The 23,160-nt window shown below is 40.1% G+C and overlaps 1 protein-coding gene across 2 annotated transcripts; it reads left to right on the top strand.

The window, feature by feature from the left end:
• The first annotated feature begins 8,327 nt into the window (after nucleotides 1-8,327).
• Nucleotides 8,328-23,052, top strand: COPB2 (COPI coat complex subunit beta 2). 2 transcript variants are annotated; one of them, XM_042042116.1, is made up of 22 exons: nucleotides 8,328-8,428; nucleotides 9,613-9,750; nucleotides 10,003-10,089; nucleotides 10,963-11,089; nucleotides 12,085-12,233; nucleotides 13,346-13,492; nucleotides 14,542-14,641; nucleotides 14,776-14,918; nucleotides 15,140-15,339; nucleotides 15,629-15,739; nucleotides 16,005-16,093; nucleotides 16,170-16,276; nucleotides 16,557-16,700; nucleotides 17,364-17,494; nucleotides 17,795-18,002; nucleotides 18,238-18,348; nucleotides 19,162-19,376; nucleotides 19,657-19,749; nucleotides 19,829-20,009; nucleotides 20,116-20,184; nucleotides 21,819-21,908; nucleotides 22,692-23,052. In XM_042042116.1, exons 1-22 carry the CDS (start codon nucleotides 8,426-8,428, stop codon nucleotides 22,785-22,787), a joined length of 2,739 nt encoding a protein of 912 aa, XP_041898050.1. In that variant the 5' UTR covers nucleotides 8,328-8,425; the 3' UTR covers nucleotides 22,788-23,052. The 2 variants fall into 2 exon arrangements, with proteins under 2 accessions (XP_041898050.1, XP_041898049.1); XM_042042115.1 differs by having other exon boundaries at nucleotides 21,816-21,908.
• The last annotated feature ends 108 nt before the right edge of the window (nucleotides 23,053-23,160 follow it).

Here is a 23,160-nt window from a genome sequence, read left to right as displayed (position 1 = left end):
TTGGTTTCTTCAAAGTCCGGTCGACATGGCAAAGGTTGATTGCCAGAAACCTCCTTTTGTCACAAAAGCTATACACACAAACCTGATGACAGCCAGCAAAGCCCAGTTTTTGTCTTGTCTAAATCAAATCTACTTTCCCAAACAAGAGAATTCTCTTAGCCAACATACAATCACCAAATACACTGCTGACAGAATGACATTGTCTCCAGCCTCTATTTGCAGTCAATCTTCTGAATCCCATCTCAGAGGAGCCTTTCAAACAACTCCATCACTAATACATTGAATGTAACAATATTCGTCAGTTGTCATGAAATAGTTCGCCTCGAAAGTCAGAAAGCATTTTTGTTCAAGTAATTTTGTAACTAATTTTAAAAAGTTTCAAACAGTGGATGACGTCTCTTCCAGTTACAAACCTACCCAATGAGCCTGGATTTTGTCAGCGAAACAGACAAGTATGCACAGAACAGAGCAAAGTCCTAAAATATCAACACTGTTATGTTAAGGGGTTTTGTAATGGATGTAGCGCAGCCTTGACACACAAAAAAGTATCACAAAGGAAATAAGCCTTGTTGGTCAGTTTGATGCCAGGAACCGTTCCCATGCCACTGTCCACCCACAAATATTTACATTGAAGAAATGCTTAACCAAAACTGAGGGAATTCACCACTTTTCACTGAAAGGCTGGAGTTAAAAGGAATCAGTGAAAATTCAAATAATTTTATTTACTTTTGCAGAGGACATTAAAAATTATCATTTAGAAATATGTGATAAACATTCTTCCCCAGACAGATTTACTACAAAACCAGTTTTGGGATTTTGTGTCCAGACATCAGAAAGGAAAAAAAAAATAGAGATGAACAGAATCAAGGCGACATCGAGTGGCGAATCTTGTAATCACACTGCCCTCTTCCCTCAAACCAAAAGATAGTCATTATTGTCATTTTATATCTCTGTGGTAAATTGAATAACATTCTTGTCATTTCTTTCTAAGAACAGAACTGTTAAGATAATTTGTGTACTCATAGCCACATCACAACTTTCCAAGTACTTTTACTTTGGGGGGATGAAATTCCAACAACATATTGGCTACATATTATTAAAATTCATCCGTTTTAATTTGGAAAGCCATATAAAAAATAATCCATCTCTCTTGTTGATGGAAGAATTCATAAAGGATATAAAACTATGTGTGGGTAATAGTTATAATCACTACTGGGAGGGAGGGGGAAGCTGACTGTATTACAGAATGGTAGCGCTGGCAAGAACAGCAGCATAAGAGTTGAACCAGAAACCTTTAGGATTAAAAGCCTAAACTTTTTTAGTCTAAACTGAGACTTTATACTGATCCTCACTCATCAATAGATTTTATACTCCATCTTTGAGAATTAATTTGTCCAGAAGATCTGAACGCTGCAAATCCTGTGTCAGGTTCCATTTATATCATATATTGACCAAGGACTGAAAAAGAGGATTCAAAGCTAAAATAATTAATTGCTACAGTCTGAGTTTAAAAATCCGTACAATAGACAGAGATAGTTGAAATAACTTGCAGTCTTCAGATTACACGAAGAAGGTACACAGCACACACTAAAATTACTGAATTATATAAATATAGGACTGCATCTCTGAAAAAATTAATGATTCGGGTTCTACTAGAAATGGGAAAACAAAAGAAACAGTGCTTGTATAAGACTTGTACATACAAATATATTGTTATTTGCCTCTGGCAGTATGTTATTTATGTGTGATTATTGTTAAAGAGCAAAGATAAAATTTAATATAGCTTTCATCACTGCCCGCTCTTTTACACAAACAACTTGTTAATGCATTATTGTGAAGAAAAAGCTTGCCATACAAAGACACACATTCAGTGCTGCAGAAATGCCACAGAAGTCTGTGTGCTGCTGATTTTCTGAACACAGTGCAAACTCATAAACCATGTAACTATGCAGCTCCAATCATATATACAGAGGGGTTTTAACCTTTCCTAGAAAACACCTACATATTACACTACTGTAAACAAATTGTAAAATAATAATAGATTAAAAAAAAAAGCTCCCAACCTATTGACAAAGCCACCTTCCATTTGACAGGCATATCTTGAGAGAATAGTGTTTAATTATGGTCACATTTGGGATTTCTAAAAGATTCTTCTAAAACCCTGTGTAAATTAGCCTGCCCTGGAACCAAAACATGGTTAGCAAGGTTTAGTTTTCTGTGCCTAGCACACCACAAGCCTGACCTGCATTTGAGCCCGTGGGGAAAAAACTGCTATCAAATTATAAAAACAAAAGACTGCCCACAGCAGAGCAGTGGGCCTTGTGGGGTGAGTGCCTAAGCAGTAGGATCTTAGTGACAACAATGACATCTGTGCTTTAAACCCAATCCCCTTCCCTTTGTTTGTTGAGAAAATGCACAAGTGGAAGATACTGTCTGGTATCACTGCACTGCCACAAAAGTAGTTTCAACATCATTACTGTTCCTTTGAAACAGACACTAGTGTAGGCTATTTGGATAGGATATTTAGATACGTGGGTTCTGTACAATGTTCTGTACATTGTGTAAGTGTTGCAGTAGGAGCTGAAGCGTCACCTCTGCATCTGGAAAACACAAAACTGCCAGATCGAGAGAAAACAACCAACTTCCTTCCTTCACAAGCTACAGTCAATTATCAAAGTCTGGCCACAAACCTTTCATGCTGACTAAGTGTCCATAAGTGATGCTCTTAAATTTCCTTTTATTACCACTTTGTATCTGGATAAAAAATAACTCTATGTCAATATTGTCTAACTTTAATAGAAAACAAACACAGGGTTTTCAGTTTTCCAGGGTGCTGGCAACCCATACTATTCAATAAACAATTTTTGCAAGCTTATGGAAAACCTGATGCTGAATCATTTCCCAAGAATGCTCCGACTCCGTAGTCAGCAGTGATAAGGCAGTAATACAAAATAGCGAATAAAAATGGAAGTCACAGAGTCTTTCTGTCCTGAAATCAATGTCATTGCAGAATTTTTTAGGTAGCTACTGGACTGATACTCCTCAGACAAGAAGAAATCATTTTATAAGTTTTCTAGTTCATGTTATCGCAAGACTATATTCAGGGCAAACTAAACTGCTCACTGAATCAGATCTTAGGAACAGTTTGGCAGGTTTGAAGATGAGCAGAGAAAATGGAGTAAGTTTATCTGAAGCCTCAAAACTCAATAAAGGAACATTAGCACCAACATTCAACTATAGTGGAAGGCATTGTAAATCTGATCAAGAAAGAAATTATAAGCTCCAAACTTGGAATACCTGGGACAAGAGAAACTGCTGTCTTCTGAACCACTTCTGTGGTTTCAAGGCCTGCCCTTTTGCCACCAATCTTAATGGAAATAGAATCATGCCAAAATTGGAACTGTGGCCTCCAGGAAATAAAACAAGAAGCGTTAATAAATCAGGAGCACTAACAGGTCAATCAAGACGGTTCTTGCTAAGTGATTACATGAATGACATAAAGATAGAACTTATCTAATGAATCAAATGTGCCCAATGAAGCTGTAGCACAAGAGGTCAAAAACTGGAGTCTTTATATTATGTACAACACTTTGGTCTCTCTCACTGACAATCTTTTTTTATCAGTTGTCTGTTTAAAGACATCTCTCTCCTTGTTAGTAGCATGTGGGTATCACATACTAGTGTACTACCACAATTAATACTTTATATTTTCTCTTTAAATTAGGTCCATATCAGATGCTGCTAAAAGTATTGCTTATTATCCTGTTGCTGATTTTAAAGAAGGTGGTATTTGCGCTCCCTTAAGACTCTCTAAAAAATAGTAGACCCTTCTACTGAAATTTGAAAAGACAGTCTGAAATAGGTTATCTTGTTGAGGTGAAGATATCCAGTACAAAAAATCCAAACCCACGTGGCTGAATTTGGCAGAATTGTAAGTTGAAAAGGCAGGTCTGTAATGAAAGTGTCAGGCAATATTATTTTAGATGACATCAAATACAAAACTTCCAATCCCTTCTTTACTTAACTGCAGTATCTAGTTTCTCTGTATGCACGACATATATGATTGTATTTGAAGGAACAACCATTTTTTGAAACTATCAGTTTATGCACCATCAGGCTGCTACTGGCAGGTTGCAGGTTTTGGAGGGGATGGGATTATATTTTTTATAATCTGAACTCTAGAATTTTGACAGTTGTTATTTCTTTACCAGCATTTTAATTCTTCCTCATTATCCTAGTCTGTTTAATGCTTGGTACATGAGTCAGGATTGTATCCAAGGCTAGGATGTTTCCAGGAGAGTAAGAGAGAGGCTGGGCATCTCAGACTAAAAGAGACAAAGTGCATTCCGCAACACTGCTGTGTCCCTGAGCTACCACAAAGTGAAATGCCATCGTAACAAGGGAGGCTTTAATTCAGATTTACAGTGGGGTTTGTCTCACAGCTCTGCCACCTACATGTTAATAACACCTTTCCTTTAAACCCACCATGTTCCATCAATCTTTACTATCTTCCAAGTTAAGGCTGCAATGAGTTTTGCTTCAGTTCACTGCACTGCAAGTATTAACTTCTGGCAATCAGCAGCACAGCACATTAATTTCACATATGAAATAAGCACTTCACAATACTGTAGAGCTGACCTAAAGATGTAAGTGTCTCTTTTTCTTATAAAAGAAAGGACCTTATGAGAATAATACAGTACTTGAGGTCACAAGGTAGCTCACAAACCACTTAGGGAATTAGTAAGCCCTCAATACCAGCTCAGTTAGTCAAGCCCCGAGGCACTGGGGAGCTGAGCCCCAAAGTGAAATGCAGCAATCCCAGGAGGTGCCACTTGTGAGGAAAATCAGCAGTGGCTGAAGTCTGGAGAAAGAATTTGCATCCTGGGTAGATCAATCAAGGCAAAGAAACATTGGACCCCAGAACTGAGCTGCCTACTGCAGCAAGCAGCAGCACACATTATATTTATTACACCAGGTAATGACAGCATTCCATAGCTGGATATGAATTTTCACACATATGGGATGAGCCACATAGATATGGCTCTTATTTCCAGATCTCTAGTCTTTACTTGAGAAAAAAAGAAAGTGGACTGGTATTTTATTGTTAAAACACCAGTTAAAATTCATTTGGTACACTAAGGATAAACTATAGATGCTTGTGATTGGTATCCCAAATTGCTTTAATATTTTTATCTGAAATAATGATATTGTACTTTTTTTTTTAATCTTATAATGCTATATCTTACTTCCAAAAAAACTTTTTATTGCCAAACGAATGCAAAACCTGCCAATAATTTTATAGCCAAAAGAATCTAAGCCAAAATCTCAGAAATGTAAGGTTGAGTGGATTGGCTCTCCTGAGAGACAATTATTTGGGTAATGAAAAGGTCCTTTTTAGTGCTTTGCATTGAGAACTTTCAAGAGATTTAAAAGTAGCTTTGCACCTACAGGAAATGTGTCCTGCAACACCCTATTACCAGTTCCTTTATTACACACTTGTATACACACCTATATCCACACTTTACAGAAATGCTGGTTGTGCTCCTAACAAGAAGGCGGTTGTGGAATGGCCCTTCACACTGCATTGTAAATATTCTGTACAGCTTTATTCTGGTTTTTGAAGGAAGCCAGGCCTGTAGTTGCACTCTTCTTATCTGCCATCTCACATCATTTCCCTACATCATTTTCTTCTCTCCCCTTTCCCTGTCTGTGGTCTTAAAGATATCAAGTAGCTACAGCAGACAGGCAAACTCAGGTTTGTGCCCTTCCTCCAAAGTAAAGAAAATGCCAGATTTCTTTCAGGCCCGGGAGGAAAAAGCCAAATGCCCAGCACAGGTGTGCTGCTCCAGGGAAGCTGCAGCAAGTGCTACTGCAGAGCCAAGCAGGCAGAGGTAAGAAAGGGGCAGCACTGAGGAACTTCAGGGCAACGCCCACAAGGAACAAAGTCACCTCTGTTTCGCTGTTCTGGAATAAAACACTGTGTTAGGGTTTTTTTACCTGAATAATATCTTTCAGTAAACAAGCATAAGAATAGCTGTCGAGTCACACAAAAGAACCTGAAGCAGAGATTTTGCTCTCATGTAATCTCTGTACTAAAAGACTTTTTAGAGACATCCCACGGCTCCAGCTGTTTTGTATACAGCCCCTGGTGAAACAGTGGCCAGTAAAGGGTACACAGGAAAGAATGTGAAAGGCAAACAAATACATAATATATTTTCTCTGTGTACATATTTAATTTCCACAATGGATCACAGTTTTGACTCAAAACTGGTACCCAACTGGTAAACTTGCCTGTAACAGCTGTGAGGGATATTTCTTATTTTGAATTTAATGGCTTTTTTTCATTTCTTCTTTCCTACTATAAGGTCAGTCTTGGCATATACCCTGTGCTTTTTCTCTCCCCCTCAGCTTTTCTATTATTACAACTTCCCAGGAGAAGCTAACAGCAAAATAATTTCTTCCTTTCTCTGCTGTTATTTTCTTGACTAACACGCTCTACACCTTCATCTTTCCCTTACCTTGCTGATCATCTTTAATTGCCCTGTAATAGTCTCATCTCTCTCTGGACAGGACTTCATTGACTTTTTCAAGGAAAAACATACCGTGTGTGCCGTATATCCCCCCCTACCTACATTCTCTATTATGGTCACTTTCCTCTACATCTCTTCTTTCAGTATTCCACCTCAGTCATCTAAAAGTCATGCACTACACTCAAAATTCATAAATTTTACTCAAATCATTCCTTTTAGGCAAGGTTATCCAGATTCTGCATCCTCAAATTCTGTACTCAAACATTTTAAGTATTATTCATTACATTGTAGAATCATCACTGTCATGAATTCAAAGTGGAAAGCAAGACCTGAAGAAAGCTGAAAGTCTAAACTCACCCATAGCAGTTGACAATATTGTGCCCCTTTTCTTGCTTCAGGCATTTATCTTCTCACTTTTCATCAGACTTGTAGCGGTTTTTTTAAGTTTTAATTATCTGTCTTTTCTCCCTTGGAGTGAAAGTGACAAGAATTGCAGTAACTGTTCTGTCTCTCTCCCTTTTGTTTATGTCCTTCAGACTGCAAACACTCCAGGCCAGTGTAATCCTTCTTGCAATGTTGTGGGATACAAGACACAGGGTTCCTAATCCCCAGCTGAACACTTGTATCAAAAGGAGAATTTTCTTTAACTGAATCCCAACGAATATAAATATCATCTGTGTCATTCCGTCATTCCTCTCCTTTATACAACGAAATGTGGGAGATGCAATTTTTAGAGATGGAACTTCAATCTGGCAGCAGGGATAGGACAAATTCCCCCAACAGTGGTTCCTTGTGCTCTGGTGCTTCCCAAACCCTCACATTCCCCATGTTTCTATTAGACGCTCTTTGGAGTTGCAGCAACTTTAGCCAGCAAAATGATTAAGAAATGTGTCACATTGCCTGTCTCAAGGTCTGCAGGATTGACTAGGCTCATGTCTTTGTCTTTGAGACAGATGGGCATGCTGGGCTCCTTGCCAGGGTCACTCCATAGCACTGTCACCAAGGACTTATCCCCTCACCCAGTGTCACCATGGTGCACACTGAGACTGCACTGAGGGGGACGGGACCAGTCACACCTGGGCACTGCCCGGGAGCTCTTCACCACCATCCTCTGACTGAGAAGTCCAAGGTCACACGGGGGGACTGCACAAGGGACTCTGAGGGGACACTGCGGGGACACAGTTTTGGGCACCACAACATAAAAAAGACATTCAGCTACTTGAGAGTGTCCAAAGGAGGGCCACGAGGACGGTGAGGGAGGGGAAGCCGTATGAGTGGGTCAGGACACTTGGTCTGTTTCGCCCGGAGGAGGCTGAGGGGAGACCTCACAGCAATCTACAGCATCCTCATGAGGGGAAGCGGAGGGGCCGGTACCGATCTCTGCTCTGTGGTGACCAGTTACAGGACCCGAGGCAACGACAGAGAGCTGGGTTAGGGGAGGCTGAGACTGGTATCAGGAAGAAGTTGTTCACACAGAGGTTGGGCACTGAACAGGCTCCCCAGGGCAGTGGTCACAGCACCAAGCCTGACAGAATTCAAGAATTGTTTGGAAAACGCTCTCAGACACATGGTGTGACCCTCCATGGGGTGTCGCCTGCAGGGTCAGGAGCTGGGTTCGAGGATCCTCGCGGCTCCCTTCCAAGTCTGTGATTCCGTAGCTCCCAGCGCCCCCCTCCGCTCCTGAGGCAGCGCGCGGAGCTACAACTCCCAACCTGCCCCGCGCCGCGCGGCCCGCCGCAGCCGACTACATATCCCGGCATCCCACTGGGGCGCCTCGTTCTCGCGAGACGCCGGGACGCCCCGGCGGCGCTGTCGCGAGAGCGGCGGGCCCGGAAGCTCCACGTCGGAGGTCGGATCCTGCCCGGGCGGCGGCACCGGAGCGGCGCAGCGGGGCCATGGTGAGCGCGGGCAGCGACGGACGGTGTCCGGGGGGTGCCCTCGCCCCCGCTGCGGGAGGGTGACCGTCCCACCCCGGCCCCAGCGAGGCAGCGCAGCCCCGCGATCGGCGGAGCCGAGGGGCAGGAGGGGGCCGGGGCCGGAGCGGCAGCGCAGTGCTGCCCGCGGGGTGCTCCTCAGACCGACCGAGCAGTTGTGCCGGAGTTCGGAGTGCGTGTCGCACTCAGCCCTCGGATCGGCCGTTCCCGGCCCTTGGGAGCCGCAGATCCCAGCAGTTCCAAGGATAAGCAAAGAATCAAGTGTAGTTGTGCTTGCCTTCCCAATGTTTGTAGCAGGAGAATGAACCCCAGATTGATCTCTACCGTCAGATGTCATGTCTGTAATACAGGCACTACATGATAACTAGGTGGCTTTATCTCCTGGCAATGTCTAACATATGTAAGTGCAGGTTTTATTAATACATGCAGTGTTCTTTGATCAGCTATTATCCACTAAGTTCTCTGAGATAAAAGCAGCGTTAAGTGATCTCAAATGACTGTCTAAATGAATCTGTAATGCCTCGAATATTTTAGAAAATCACCTTGCCTTTTAAATACTCTGGCTTTACATTACCAATGATGAAAGTGGAAGGTCAGAGCCTTTTTTGTAAGGGAAAGACTTAAATTTTCCCTCCTCTCAGTTTCTACAACATAGTGTTCCATTCTAGAATGTAATTTGGGAATTGCGAATGCAAGCAAATTTATAATGGGCAAATGTTGTTGTGCTCTATTGTCATAACTGACTTTCCTTCCTGATTTGTCAGGCGAAGTAGCAGGAAGATTAATTTTCTAACATTTATGTTAGGAGCAAGTTCTCTTTGCTTTGCTTTCATAGTTCGGGGACACCAGGAAGATGTGCAGTGCATCTTTTTTTTTTTTTTTGACTCTACTGGAGATACTTTTTACAATATGAAGAAATTCTGAATTTCGTAGAATTAAATTAAACAGACCCATAGCCATTGGTGGGGATGTGATGCTTCCTACAAAAATAAATACGCAGCTGCGTAGGAAAGAGTAGTAACCTTCTGTCTGCCTGAAAAGCAGGATTGGCTCTTTTTATTCTAAGAGTAAACTTCAGCTCTCCTTTTCCCTGTTCTGTGCCAGTTTCCTGTTAAAAAACCTGGTATTCCCAATTCTTTCCCCCCCAGCCTCTCCGACTCGATATCAAGCGGAAGCTGACAGCCCGGTCTGACCGGGTGAAGAGCGTGGACCTGCATCCCACGGAGCCATGGATGCTGGCCAGCCTTTACAATGGCAGTGTTTGTGTTTGGAACCATGAAACACAGGTGATGGCATTAGTTGTCCCTTATTATGAAATATTCAGAACTGACAGATGTGTATCTGGTGTTGAAAAATTGAATTTATACAAGAATCTTCAATCACTCCCACTAACTGACTGTGCTCTCCTCTGTCTGAGTACAAAAGTCACTGTATCAGTGGACAAGTGACATATTGGACGCTGTTAAGAAAGTATACAGAGCTGATTTCAAAATTGGTATTTTCTCCAGTGCTATAAACTTAACTATTTTTATTTTTAGACTCTGGTGAAGAATTTTGAAGTGTGTGACCTGCCCGTGAGAGCTGCCAAATTCGTGGCGAGGAAGAACTGGGTTGTCACTGGAGCTGTAAGCTGTTCTCCACTTGTGGTTTCTTATGCAGCTGCGCTTTCTCTAATTTATTGTCGTGCTGTTACTTTGTGCACCCCATAATAATCTGACCTGATATGAATTTGTGGAGGAGAAGGGAATACTTCACTACAGTTTCCCAGAAATTTTCTCCTTTAAGGAAACTTAGAAGCTTAAACTTTTCATTTCAAAAGAGAGCAAGCTGCTAAGGTGACTAACTCTGCAGGTAATGCCGGGTAGATGTAGTTCAGCTTTTCCTGCTAACTGGAACATACTCAGCACACAGTTCTGACTCAATATTATTGGTGCTAATTTAACTAAAATGAAACTATTGACAATCCTAGATAAGATGAATTAGAAATTGCTTTCTACTTTTCTTCTTGGATATATTAAAAATAAATTTTTTCATTTTGCTCACTTGTAGAAAAAAATCTCTGCTTTTAGTCAGTGAATCTACCTTGGGAGGAATAGTTGTATTCTAGTCTTGGTAACACATTTTTCTTTATGGAGTGAATATTTTTTGGCTAAATTAAGGTAATGCTGAAATACTTTTGTCTCAACTTTCATTTCCTAATCTTCTGCCCTGTACACAGAGTAGACATTTCATTTTGTTATCTTATGCTGCCATGACTGAGTTACTTGTGAAACGAAAGTTTGGTTGAAGTTTTTTCCATTTCATAAATGACTTGGAACAGCAATGTGTAATTTATAGCCGCCTGAATCCAAGTATAGTTTGTATCATTAGCAAACAAAAATTTTTAAACTTTTTGTTGTCTTCAATGGTGGAATGTTTTTACCTACCTCCCCTGCATTGCGTAGAAGGTGCACTGCACAAGAGACTTACTTTCATGTGGCTTTTCTTCCCTTTCCTAGGATGACATGCAGATCAGAGTTTTTAATTACAACACCCTGGAAAGAGTTCACATGTTTGAAGCCCATTCCGACTACATCCGGTGCATTGCTGTGCACCCCACACAGCCCTTCATCCTGACAAGCAGTGGTGAGAGTCCTTTGGGATATTTTCATGTTCGATAACCAGCTATTTTCAGGCTCCTGTTTTCTGTGCAGTGAAGGATTGCAAGTCTTCTTGGGAAGACTCAGGATTCCTTGAGCAAGTAGCCAGTGTGACAGTTGTCATTTTGTTGTTTCTTTGCTAGATGCATTCATGTTTCTTTAGTGTGCACTTACAATTTAAAATATAATGGCTTATGTTCTTGTCAGAGAAGAGCAAAGAGCCTTCTCTCTTAATATCTGCCAGAAGAAGCATTCATATATGTGCTAATCAGTGTGGCAAACTCTCTAATAACAGCTCAAGTTGTGTTTTTTAAAAGATTTCATAGTGGTTTGGAGTAAGTTTTTAGCTGGGAATCTGACTTGAAAGCAACAGATAACTTTCATCTTTTTTTCCCAAAATACCACTGAATTCTCTGTTCTTTGAGGTGATCTGTGTTACTGAGGAAGACCCCAGTGTCCCATCAGACCTTGCCCAAGAACACTTAGATTGTGCTGCTGAGTCCTTTTCCTTCCTGGAAACCTTACACTAATGTAGTCTCTGCAGGACTGCAGAGAGCTCTGTGAGTCACAGGCACTGTGTATTTCTGTGTTTTGCTGTTGAAGGTACTTAAGGACCCAGATTCGCTGTCTCTGCTTCATCCTTAGCACTCCCCAGAGCAGGTGCTGCAGAACAAAACAAAGGGCCAATTGCTTAATGTCTGCCCACTATTTTAAGATTAACAATTCAATACCTTGATTCTTAACCTCCTTTTTAAAGACAGAGGTATTTCTTTTTAGTTTTATCACCAGTACTGGACAACCTTTTTGAGAAACTCTTACTCCCTGTAGTCCTTCTGCCAGGACTGGTAGTCCTACAGATGAAAATAGATTATTAGCAGATTATTCCAGCCTTTAACATGAAGTGATGGAGAATTATGCAGTTTAAGAAGGTAGCTATCACTCACTGAAGCTTGGTTGTTTGTTGTTTGTGGTTTTTTTCAGATGACATGCTGATTAAACTCTGGGACTGGGATAAAAAATGGTCTTGTTCTCAGGTCTTTGAAGGACACACCCATTACGTCATGCAGATTGTCATAAACCCAAAAGACAACAATCAGTTTGCCAGTGCCTCTTTGGATAGGACAATTAAGGTAGAGAAACTATATTTGGGTTTTTTAGTCATTAAGTGATATCAGCGTACACAAACCAATAATCCTGTATGGATGATGGGTCAGTATTCTTAAAAGCAGATGCAGTAATAGAATTTTGACTGAACAAAGACCTGGACATTGGTCCAGGCACCTGCTTAGTAATTCAGTAAATTTATCAGTTTACCTGTTGCCTCTAATCACTGAAAAGTAGTTCTTAAAACTCTTTTAAGTGCTATATCTCCATTTGGACTACACAGAAATATTGGAGAGGAGTAATGGTTATACTGTCAGTGAGTGGTTTGGGCATATTGAAACTATATAGTGAATAAAGACTTTAACTGTGCATTAAAAGAAAAAACTAAACCCTGGTAAAGGTGTCTCTCCCATTACTATCATGTCCTTAGCCAATGCATTGAATTGTTTCCAAAGATGCCTTCAGCCTTCTCATGGCAGACCCTGATGAGTCTCATTTGCTGTGCAGCTATAACTAAATATCTGTGACTACAGGTTTGCAGCCACTGAGCAGTGACACTTCCTCACATTTCCTGTTCATTATCAGTATATTGGCTGTACAAAGCCACCACTGATTTCACATGTCCACAGATGTTGAGGTGTTTATTTGATGTGATAAACAATGATGAGAAAACAGTAGTATAGCTACACTTGACTTGGTTCATTTTGTATCTTCATTTAACATGAGATTTTATATTCTTTAACGTAACTGGAAAAATTAAAATTCAAGACATTTGGATGAAACTCATGTATGATTATAATTAGTTACTAGTTAATTTTATAAACATATACTACTTCTTAAAAGCAGTGCTTTATATGGTTTCATGTCCTTAAAAAAAAGTTTAAAGAAACCAATTTCATTGTTTAGAGGTATGAGCAGAACATGGGCAATTCAGCATGTTATTTGTGTTTATTGGGGGAGGGACTGGTAGTTGACTGAGCAGTTGTTGAGGTGACAACTGTGTCTTTGGAATTCTGTATTATTTCTCTTTGGACTTGTAAAGTACCTCTGGATACCTGCCGTGTTTGCCAAGGGTGACCTGGACACAAAAGGTCACTAAGTACACATGGTTGTGTTTTGTTGGGTCTTTTCTGGCAAGGTGTGGCAGCTCGGATCATCATCTCCCAACTTCACCTTGGAAGGCCACGAGAAAGGAGTCAACTGCATTGACTATTACAGTGGTGGTGACAAGCCATACCTCATTTCTGGGGCAGATGACCGGCTGGTGAAGATCTGGGACTACCAGGTGAGTGCTCAACTCCTCAGGAGCCTTTGCAGGCTGCCACATTTGGTATCAAGTTTCTGTTGTTAGCATTAGACTTTTTCCTTGTGACAAAATTGATCCCTCCCTTTTAGGCTTCATGTTTGTGGATTAAGCTGTTCCTCTTCTGTGTTCAAGTGTAAATATTGCTCCTGTATCAACTCTTTCCATCCTTCCACTTCTCTTTTTTCTTTTTTTCATTCTTTATTGTGTCCCCCCCTCCTTTTTCATCCTGTCCACATTGGCACAGTCTCATGTGTTGCATGCACACACATGTGGTGTGCTTCTCCTTGGCAGGAGTCATGAGGTGCCCTGTTTGAATGCTCTACAGGAAAGAGAGATCTAATCCAGGGGTTCAATTCTGTTGCTGGACCCTAGAACTCAAAAGTTCCTCCTGTGTACAAGTATCTGAATGGCCAGAAGGGCAAGACAAAAGTTGTTAGGTGGTACTTTCTGGTTGCTAAAACTTAACTGCCTCAGAGTAAATGCAAGCCCAGAAGTTAAAGCTGGCACTGTTAATTTAAGCATTCACTGCAGTAATGAATAATACACAACAGTGCTTGAAATTTTGCCACCATGTACAGCTGGAGACTCCAGATACATGCTCCAATCCTAGTTATCTCAAGCAGAGTAAACCTCTCTTTCACAACTTTGTGAATGAACATTCTTACCAAAGACCTAAATTAGATGTGTTTTCACCTGCAATGCAATGCTTTGTTACGATTTTTTTTGCAGTGAATTCAGCTTGCTATCTTGCTTTAATCAGTTGTGCTATGCAGCTCTGAGAAAGCATATTTTCTAGGCATTAACATATCTGAAAATAGAGGAAAAGGCCTCTGTCAAGAGAAATAAATATTTTCTTCTGGGCAGGAGGTACAACTGAATACAATCACAGTTTTCAATAGCTTAGTGCTGTTGTTTGAACGCCTTGGAAATGTAAGAAATCTAGAGAGTTTTCAGATAGATTTTGGATTTGGGGGAGATTTGTTTTAAGAAATAAAGGTTAAAATGTAGCACTGTGTTCTCTCTTTCAGAATAAAACCTGTGTCCAAACACTGGAAGGACATGCTCAGAATGTGTCATGCGTCAGCTTCCATCCAGAGCTGCCCATCATCATCACTGGCTCTGAAGACGGTAATTTTGTGTTTTCTGATGTATAAAGGACAGGAAAAGAACTTAGGGGAGAACTCTTCCTGTGGTGTGGCTGCAAACCTGCTGCCCTCACACTGAGGAGAGATTAAAGGATCCATCCCTTTGTTTTTCCCTAGGAACGGTGCGCATTTGGCACTCCAGCACTTACCGCCTGGAGAGCACCCTGAACTATGGCATGGAGAGGGTGTGGTGTGTGGCCAGCTTGAGAGGCTCCAATAACGTAGCTTTGGGATATGATGAAGGCAGCATTATTGTTAAGGTACAATTAATGGTTTGAAATGAGAAATTGTGATTCATCACTGTCTTCTATGTGCAGAACAACTGATTTCTCATTCTGGGATAATGTGTAGAATACTGAAATACTGGCGTTTTAATTGGCATTTTTTTTATAGAGACTGACTATTTCACTTGATATTTTCAACTGAAAAGAAAACCATCAATGTATTTTTTTCATAGCCTAACTTCTTATTTACTTTCTAGCTTGGTCGTGAAGAACCTGCCATGTCCATGGATGCAAATGGAAAAATTATTTGGGCTAAACATTCCGAAGTCCAACAGGCTAACTTGAAAGCTATGGGAGATGCTGAAATCAAAGATGGAGAGAGGTTGCCACTGGCTGTGAAGGATATGGGCAGCTGTGAAATCTATCCTCAGACAATTCAGCACAACCCTAATGGACGGTAATACATTCTTTTATCACTTCTCTTGAATTGGCTGGGGGGCTTTTGTTAACAGGCTAAACTAAAAGGGATACAAGGTACAAGAGCTGCTCAGTGGAGAGCAGAGGGAACACGATGCAGGAAGGAAATCCAGTTCCATGATGTTTTAGGAGTATATAAAGCTTATGCTCTGTTTGCAGTGATTACATTGGCCATGGGAGCCTTTACCTTTACAGATAATTTGCCTTCTTGCTGCTGCCTATCGAACTGAACAGAGAAAACTGACAAATGCCTCTTTCTCCTGCCCCAGGTTCGTTGTGGTGTGTGGTGATGGTGAATACATCATCTACACAGCCATGGCTCTGAGGAACAAGAGCTTTGGTTCTGCACAGGAGTTTGTGTGGGCACATGACTCTTCAGAGTAAGTCTTGCACATTTTTTCCTTTGTATTACATTTACTGCTGTTACTTTAGTTTAGTTTTCAGGCCATGAAGACCAAAAGATGCATGTAAAATGAACTTCTAATAATTAATTGTCCTGCTTTAAAAGTTTGAATTTTTAGCACTCTGCTAGTTTTAGAAGATAACAGAAATGCAGTTGTTTTGTAGCAGCTTATGATTTAGTCATTCACTACTTTAGAAACTGAATAATTGTTTTGGTTTTTCTCCAATTTAATCTTTATTTAGATATGCAATCAGGGAGAGCAACAGTGTTGTAAAGATATTTAAAAATTTCAAAGAGAAGAAGTCATTCAAACCTGATTTTGGAGCAGAAGGTAAGTACTTTAGAAATAGATATGTTGGTGTGGTTTTTGCACAATGAGGATCTCTTCCACCTTTATTTTCTTGCAGGCATCTATGGTGGCTTTCTGTTGGGAGTCAGATCTGTTAATGGCTTGGCTTTCTATGATTGGGAGAACACAGAACTGATTCGCAGAATTGAAATCCAGCCCAAACATGTAAGTTTCTACGTGGAACTGAAGTTATTTACCTGTCTGTGTTTACTGATTTATATTTTTTTAATAAACTGATTGTCTTGCATGAAGCCAAGCTGTCAATAATAAAGTAATAACTTAAGTTTATCTCAGTCATGTAGCAGAAAGAGAAAAAAAATTCCTGTATTTGTTGGCTTCTCAGTCCTAAGCTTCTAGAGTTAGGTTGTTTTACCCTTAATGTCCACATCATCCTTCTTAGCCTGGGGTGTCTAACACTGTGCCACTGTTGATTCTGATGATACAGATTTTCTGGTCTGACTCGGGTGAGCTTGTGTGCATTGCTACAGAAGAGTCCTTCTTCATTCTCAAATACCTGTCAGAAAAAGTTGCAGCAGCCCAAGAAACACATGAAGGTGTCACTGAAGATGGAATTGAAGATGCCTTTGAGGTACCTTCTATTCAAAAAGCGGAGTAAGATTAGAGATGGTAGAAGCAAGAGAGTGCAGCAAACTTAGTCCTTAACATAGTCCAATTTAAATTTTAGTTTCCAGACCATTTAGTATCACACATTGTTCGTCTGCCTGAGGAACACTTAATCATTTTCTTGGAATTCCTGGGGAGTGTATCCCTGTCTGAATCCCAGAATAATAATAGACCTTGATGCCTGCATTTCTCTTCATCTGTTCACTACTGTCAGAGTGTTACAGGGATTGTTTTTAAAACACACTTTTGGGTCATAGCTTAATTTTTTTTCTAGAATTTTCAAGTTTTGAAATGTTATTCAAGTTTGAGAAGTGAGAAAACCTCATGCTGTGAAATGTCAGAAATCAAAATTTCAGAAGGAAAAAATTATCTTTGATTGTCTTGCTTAATGCTTAGTTTGGTGCTTGTTTCCTAGATTTATAATTGGCTTAGTTAAGAATTAGGTTAGCATTTATGTAAAACTAAATGATCATTTATGTACTTCTAATCTATATCTAAACTTATATTTGCAACTCGCCCAACTATTTACTTATTATAGAATATGGAATTAAATTTTAAATTGTAATAGTCTTTCTGTTACCTAGAAGTATCTTTTTATGTATCTAATTAACCAAAATTTGCTTTGCAGGTTCTTGGTGAGATTCAGGAGATTGTGAAAACAGGCTTGTGGGTTGGTGACTGCTTTATTTACACCAGTTCTGTGAACAGACTCAACTACTATGTTGGAGGAGAGATTGTCACCATTGCCCACTTAGACAGGTGAGCTGTTGCTTCCACAGTTGAAGTGTTAAAAGATTCTCTCAGAGAAGGGAGTTCAAGGTTAACCCTGTCAGCTGCTTGCTGTGCCTTGCTTTAGCATGATAGGTAGGAACAAGTTGGATGTTCTGAGGCAGCAGTGCAGTTGTGGAGGGATGAACAGTGCTGTGTGAAAGTGCACATCCAGTAAAAGTAGAATATTTTATGGGAGTATTCTTGCTAGAATAAGAACTACTGGAATCTTTTTCACAGACTGTTGTGTAGTGGATCTATTGAAGCTGAGTGTTCTTTGTTTTGTTTCAGAACAATGTATCTCTTGGGGTATATTCCTAAGGACAACAGACTGTATTTGGGCGATAAAGAGCTAAACATTGTCAGTTACTCTTTGCTGGTCTCAGTGCTTGAATATCAAACTGCTGTGATGAGAAGAGATTTCGGCATGGCTGACAAAGTTCTTCCCACAATTCCAAAAGAACAGAGAATCAGAGTCGCACATTTTCTTGAAAAACAGGCAAGAAAACTACTTCTTAGTTATCAAACTAAATAAATCAGTTTATTCACATTCTTAATTGAGTTTGCTAAGCAAAACTCAGTCATATTACCTGTGAGCATTAACTCTTGTTAATTATCCCTATTTGTTTGAGAACACTGTAACCTTCTGTTCAGAGTGGTTTTAGGATTAGGTTAGCATTTAGGATTATTTTGACCTGACAGGTCCCAGCTTCACTGTCGGATTTTTATTTTAGGGCTTCAAACAACAAGCTCTTGCAGTATCTACAGATCCAGAGCATCGTTTTGAACTTGCTCTTCAACTTGGAGAATTAAAAATAGCCTATCAGCTTGCAGTGGAAGCAGAGGTAATTATATAAATTTGGGTGATTCATCCTGGATTCTGAGTATGAGCATGAATCTGAGAGGCCCTGTAAGAAAAGACAGTGGTATATGGGGATGCACTACAACTCTCTAAACACAGCTGAAATGCCTCCCAGCTCCTTTGATGAAGTTGTTCTGCCTGTAATCCAAAGGAATCTTGTGGGATGGGGACAAAGAATGTTGTCTGCTCAGAAAACTACAAACTCCTGGAGAACACAAAACTTGAGCCGAGAACCAAGCCTTTATCTCCAATGCTTAACAGTGAGAGGAGGAAAGACAGGGCTGAAGCCTTCAGACCTTTGTTCCAGCCTTGGCAAACTTAGACTGCTTGCACTAGAAAAACTGACAGACAGTGATTTGTCCCATCATTATTATGCAGAGAATCGATCTCATTGTTCCTGCTGTAAAATAATGAAGTCATTTATAAGGAATGTTAACTTAGTTGTAGACACAAATGCCTTTCAGCATTCTGAAAGTTAACTTGGGAGCTTTGAGAGATTGTTATAGTTAAATTTCCCAAGTTATGCCTACATCCCCCCTCCATGTTTACTGAGCTGTTTATTTTATGTAATACTATAGCTGTGTAGGGATCTCTTTTAACAGTCACTGTGTCATGCTGGGAAGCTACAGTAATCACAGTACCTCAAAGGGAAGACAAGTATAGTCATGGGATACAGCACCTTCACAAGTAAACTTGTATTTTCCTGCTGAGCACTCTGAAAACCTTTACATGCTGTTCAGAAATGTGAGTGGTTTACTTTTCTCTTTCCCTCCCTCTCCCCTTTTTGTACAATTAGTCAGAACAGAAGTGGAAGCAACTTGCAGAGCTTGCCATTAGTAAATGCCAGTTTGGCTTAGCCCAGGAGTGTCTGCACCATGCACAAGACTATGGAGGACTGCTGCTCCTGGCCACAGCTTCAGGAAATGCCAGCATGGTGAACAAGTTAGCCGAAGGTGCAGAAAAAGATGGCAAGAATAATGTGGCGTTTATGAGCTACTTCCTGCAGGGAAAGTAAGTAGCAAACGAGATTCTGATTGTTCTGTTCTGCTTTCCCAAGTGCCAAGGCCCTCAGGTTCTTCTAGTGGTTAACTACAGCTGCATTTAAACTCTATGGAGAAAGATGGTCATTGGTCCTTCTCAGAAAAGCTCATTCTATTTTATGATGACTGCTAGATTTAAAATCTGAAATGAAAGCACTTTAAGTTAATGTAATAGAATAAACAGCTAAACTAATACAATAATTTGTCTTTATTAGGTTTACTGGTTAAAATCACATTTTGAAATCTTTTAGGCTTGATTCATGTTTGGAACTCCTGATTAAAACTGGGCGTCTCCCTGAAGCCGCTTTTCTTGCACGGACGTATTTGCCAAGCCAAGTTTCGAGGTAATTTCTAAGCATATGCAGAGCGTGAATTATGTTGTCAGAATGAGCTGTCTGTAACAAATCTGGTTTGCATCTCCAGGGTTGTTAAACTCTGGCGGGAGAACCTCTCCAAAGTCAATCAAAAAGCTGCTGAGTCCCTTGCTGATCCTACAGAATATGAAAATCTTTTCCCTGGATTAAAGGAAGCTTTTGTTGCTGAAGAGTATGTCAAGCAAAGTCTTGCTGACTTGAGGCCAGCCAGGGAATACCCCCTTGTCACTGTAAGTAGAAAGTTTTACTGTCTCTAGAAGAAAAACACTTGGTGCTGTGTAAAATCAGCTCTAAGCAACTCAGTGCAACACTTAAACGGGGTTTTTTGACTTCTAGCCAAATGAAGAAAGAAACTTACTTGAAGAAGCAAAAGGATTTGAGCCTTCTGGAATAATGACATCTCAGGTCAGTGTTTCTACTGAGTGATGAATGTAAGGGAGAACTTTGCTATCTTACAGTAACATCTACTCTGGAGAATATTTCACCAGTAATGGACAAATTGTTGCTTTTATTACCTTGACTGTAAGTGCTGCAGTTGGTTTCGTGTTCTTTTGCCTCAGATTCTTCTTAATCTGCATCTGTACCTGCTAACAGATTCTTGACTGTGAAATTATTTCTGTGCTTCCTTACCTTGGGTCACCCTTTGTAGTGTGAGTAATTGTAGAGTCTTACCATTGAATTCATCTTACAGAAAAATAACTCCAACTGCATTTACAATCACTGCCTCGACTGCAGCTGGTTTTGTAAAAGCTCAGTAGCTGGAAATGGAAACTCTTGCATATTACAGCAATGAAAAATTCTTTGCGTTCTTGGCTAGGGTGCTGCGTGGTTATGGAATAACACTGCCCCATAACTAACTGACCAGGAATCCTGCTCGGGTACTTGAACACAGGTTCTAATCAATATCTGAAGTAACAAACTCATTTTTTTTACCACCTCAGTTGTCCAATTATTATGCAGAAAATAGGACAAGTATAAGGTATAAGCATACAGATTGAAACAAGCACTTAAAGCTTTTCAGAGCCTTAACAGAAGATGACAACCTCTAATTTTGCTCAAATACACTTTACATTTGTATATGAAAATCATAATGCAAGGCTTTATAAAGGCAGTGATGTTGGCACAGCTCTTTGAGGCTATAAACATCTAAAACCAAAACTGCGCTGGAAACTGAGGGAGAAACAGAAAAGCTACAACTCTCCATTGTCTGTTTTTCCTCATAGGAGATGCACTACGAAGCATAGTTTTGAACACTTCTGACAGACCAGAAAAGTTAGGTTACTTTTAAGCCTCTGTAGTGACTCTTTGCCTCTTGTGTATCGAAGGAAATAACATTAAAGCAAAATCAAACTTGTCTGCACATTTGTTAAAAATGATAACATTGTCAGGGCTACCTGAAACATATGAGAACGAGCTTGCATTAGAAGCTGAGAACAGCACCTCAGTGTATCTTTGCATTCAGCTCATGATTGCATAGAAGCCCTAAACCCCAGCTGTCTCTTACAGCTGAATATGAGACATTTTGTAGGAGACAGATTAATTCTATAATTAAATACAGTTAATTGAATAGTACCATTGCTTCAGTAATAGTACTAACTGATGAATTATCTTAATATAAAACTTGTGCAGCAGTGAAGCGAGAAGATGAAGTGTTAAATCATTATAGGATATGGAACTTTAAAGCCCAGCAACTACTAAAATTTGCTGTCAGTCTCAACTAACTGAATTTCTCCTGCTGAGGACATTGAAAATCACTGACAGCACTTCAGTATTTGAAATGTACTGGTACTTTCTGAAGGTTGTTCTCATTTTATCAGTCCCATCATCAACTACTTCAAATAAATTGGGGAGGGAAATAGTCTCCAGTGGAGTGAGGACTAGAATCCTTTGTGACAGTGAAGATGTGGCTCGAGAATAACTGAGGGAAACTGAAAGAGAACCACTGGGAAAGGGGCATTATAGGTCTGCTGTTGTTTACCTGGTTTTGTTGAAAGAATTTAAATTGAAAAAAACTAAAGGAATTTCTTTGCCCTTAGAAGAAGGCTGAAGAACCAGTTCCCTCTCCTAAACAAGAAGTGATGAAGACAGTTGTGCAGAATTCTGATAACTTTCCAGCAAGAGATCAAAAGGTACCAAAATGGTTTTATGAGGGGAAGTATAAGCACCCAATTAATTTTACTTTAAAGACTTTAATTAGTGTGATTTAACAAAGCTACTGGAAAACATCACTCCAACAGTCCCAGAACAGTGTTCAGAACCGTGCCCCATTATTACTGTATCCTGCAGCTGTAGGAAGGAGAGGAGAGAGATCCAGCAGGCAGGAATTGTGCAGCAAGATTGATTGATTGAATTATTTTACAAACTTTTTTATAGACCTTTTCTTCACAGTCTAATTGGACAAAGGATCAGCCACCCCTCTGGGGTGATTGGCTAAAATCCTAAAACATCCATTGTCAGAATGTTTTCCTGCTGTACCATAAACAAGGCTTTGCAAGATCACAGGTGTTCATAGTTCATAGAACTCTGCTAATATCTTCGTGAGAGAGAAAAGTATCTCACGGGTTTAGAAAGAAGCAGGAAAATTTCTTGCTAACAGCATTTTTGTATCCACACCCTGTATGCAGACACTATACACAGTAACAGAGACCAGTTCAGCAGGTGTGGGGGGTTACAAGGGTGAAGTTCAAACACAGCTGCTCAGAACATGGTAAAAAGCTGCAATGGTGGAAGATGCTTCCTTACCAAGCAAACAGCTGCTCTCTCCAGCTTCTTTTAGCACTTGTGTTCCACACAACTGCCTTAGCTGGGGTTTGCAGAGTGTGCAGATACATCCCACAGAGCCATTCATCCCATAAGCTGCCTAACATGTAACCATAGCAATATCCCCTTCATCCAGTCTTTTCTCTCCCTAGACACTGCTGGACTTGGAAGATGACTTAGATAACTTGGATTTGGAGGATATTGATACCACAGATATCAATCTGGATGAAGAGATCTTAGATGAGTGAACATCTTTTTTTAGATGACCAAATCGGGAAACAGTTTGGTCAAAACCCAGAGGAATGAAGTTCTGTGGACTATGTGCTCCAAGTTATTTTGATTTTTATATCACAAGTGGACCATATACATGTAGAAGGAAGTACAGACCCAGAAACTGTACAAAGAGAATCAGCTTCCAGTATGTTGAAATTCAAGATGTAGGCCTACTCCAGAACATACTAAAAAATGGTTTTCATTTATCAAGCAAGTCAATAAATCCTTTTAAACACTCTACTCCTCAGTTCTCCATTTACTAGTAATATTTGCTAAGAATAGTATAATTGTTAAGAATTCTATAGTGTATATTACAGATCTGTGAAACAGGAGCATAGTAGCTGAACA

The sequence above is a fragment of the Corvus kubaryi genome, unplaced genomic scaffold, assembly GCF_017639235.1.
Source record: "Corvus kubaryi isolate FWS band 111438036 unplaced genomic scaffold, C.kubaryi_AGA036_p1.0 37397, whole genome shotgun sequence".
Taxonomy (NCBI): domain Eukaryota; kingdom Metazoa; phylum Chordata; class Aves; order Passeriformes; family Corvidae; genus Corvus; species Corvus kubaryi.
Note: the sequence above shows the minus strand (reverse complement) of the source record. Positions and strands in the feature narration are given on the sequence as shown.

What these genes read in the sequence shown, in the direction of transcription:
- COPB2 (XM_042042115.1), top strand. An exon ending in ACCATTGCCCACTTAGACAG is followed by an intron (nt 17,495 to 17,794) that starts GTGAGCTGTTGC and finishes GTTTTGTTTCAG; the next exon opens with AACAATGTATCTCTTGGGGT. An exon ending in AGCTACTTCCTGCAGGGAAA is followed by an intron (nt 19,377 to 19,656) that starts GTAAGTAGCAAA and finishes GAAATCTTTTAG; the next exon opens with GCTTGATTCATGTTTGGAAC.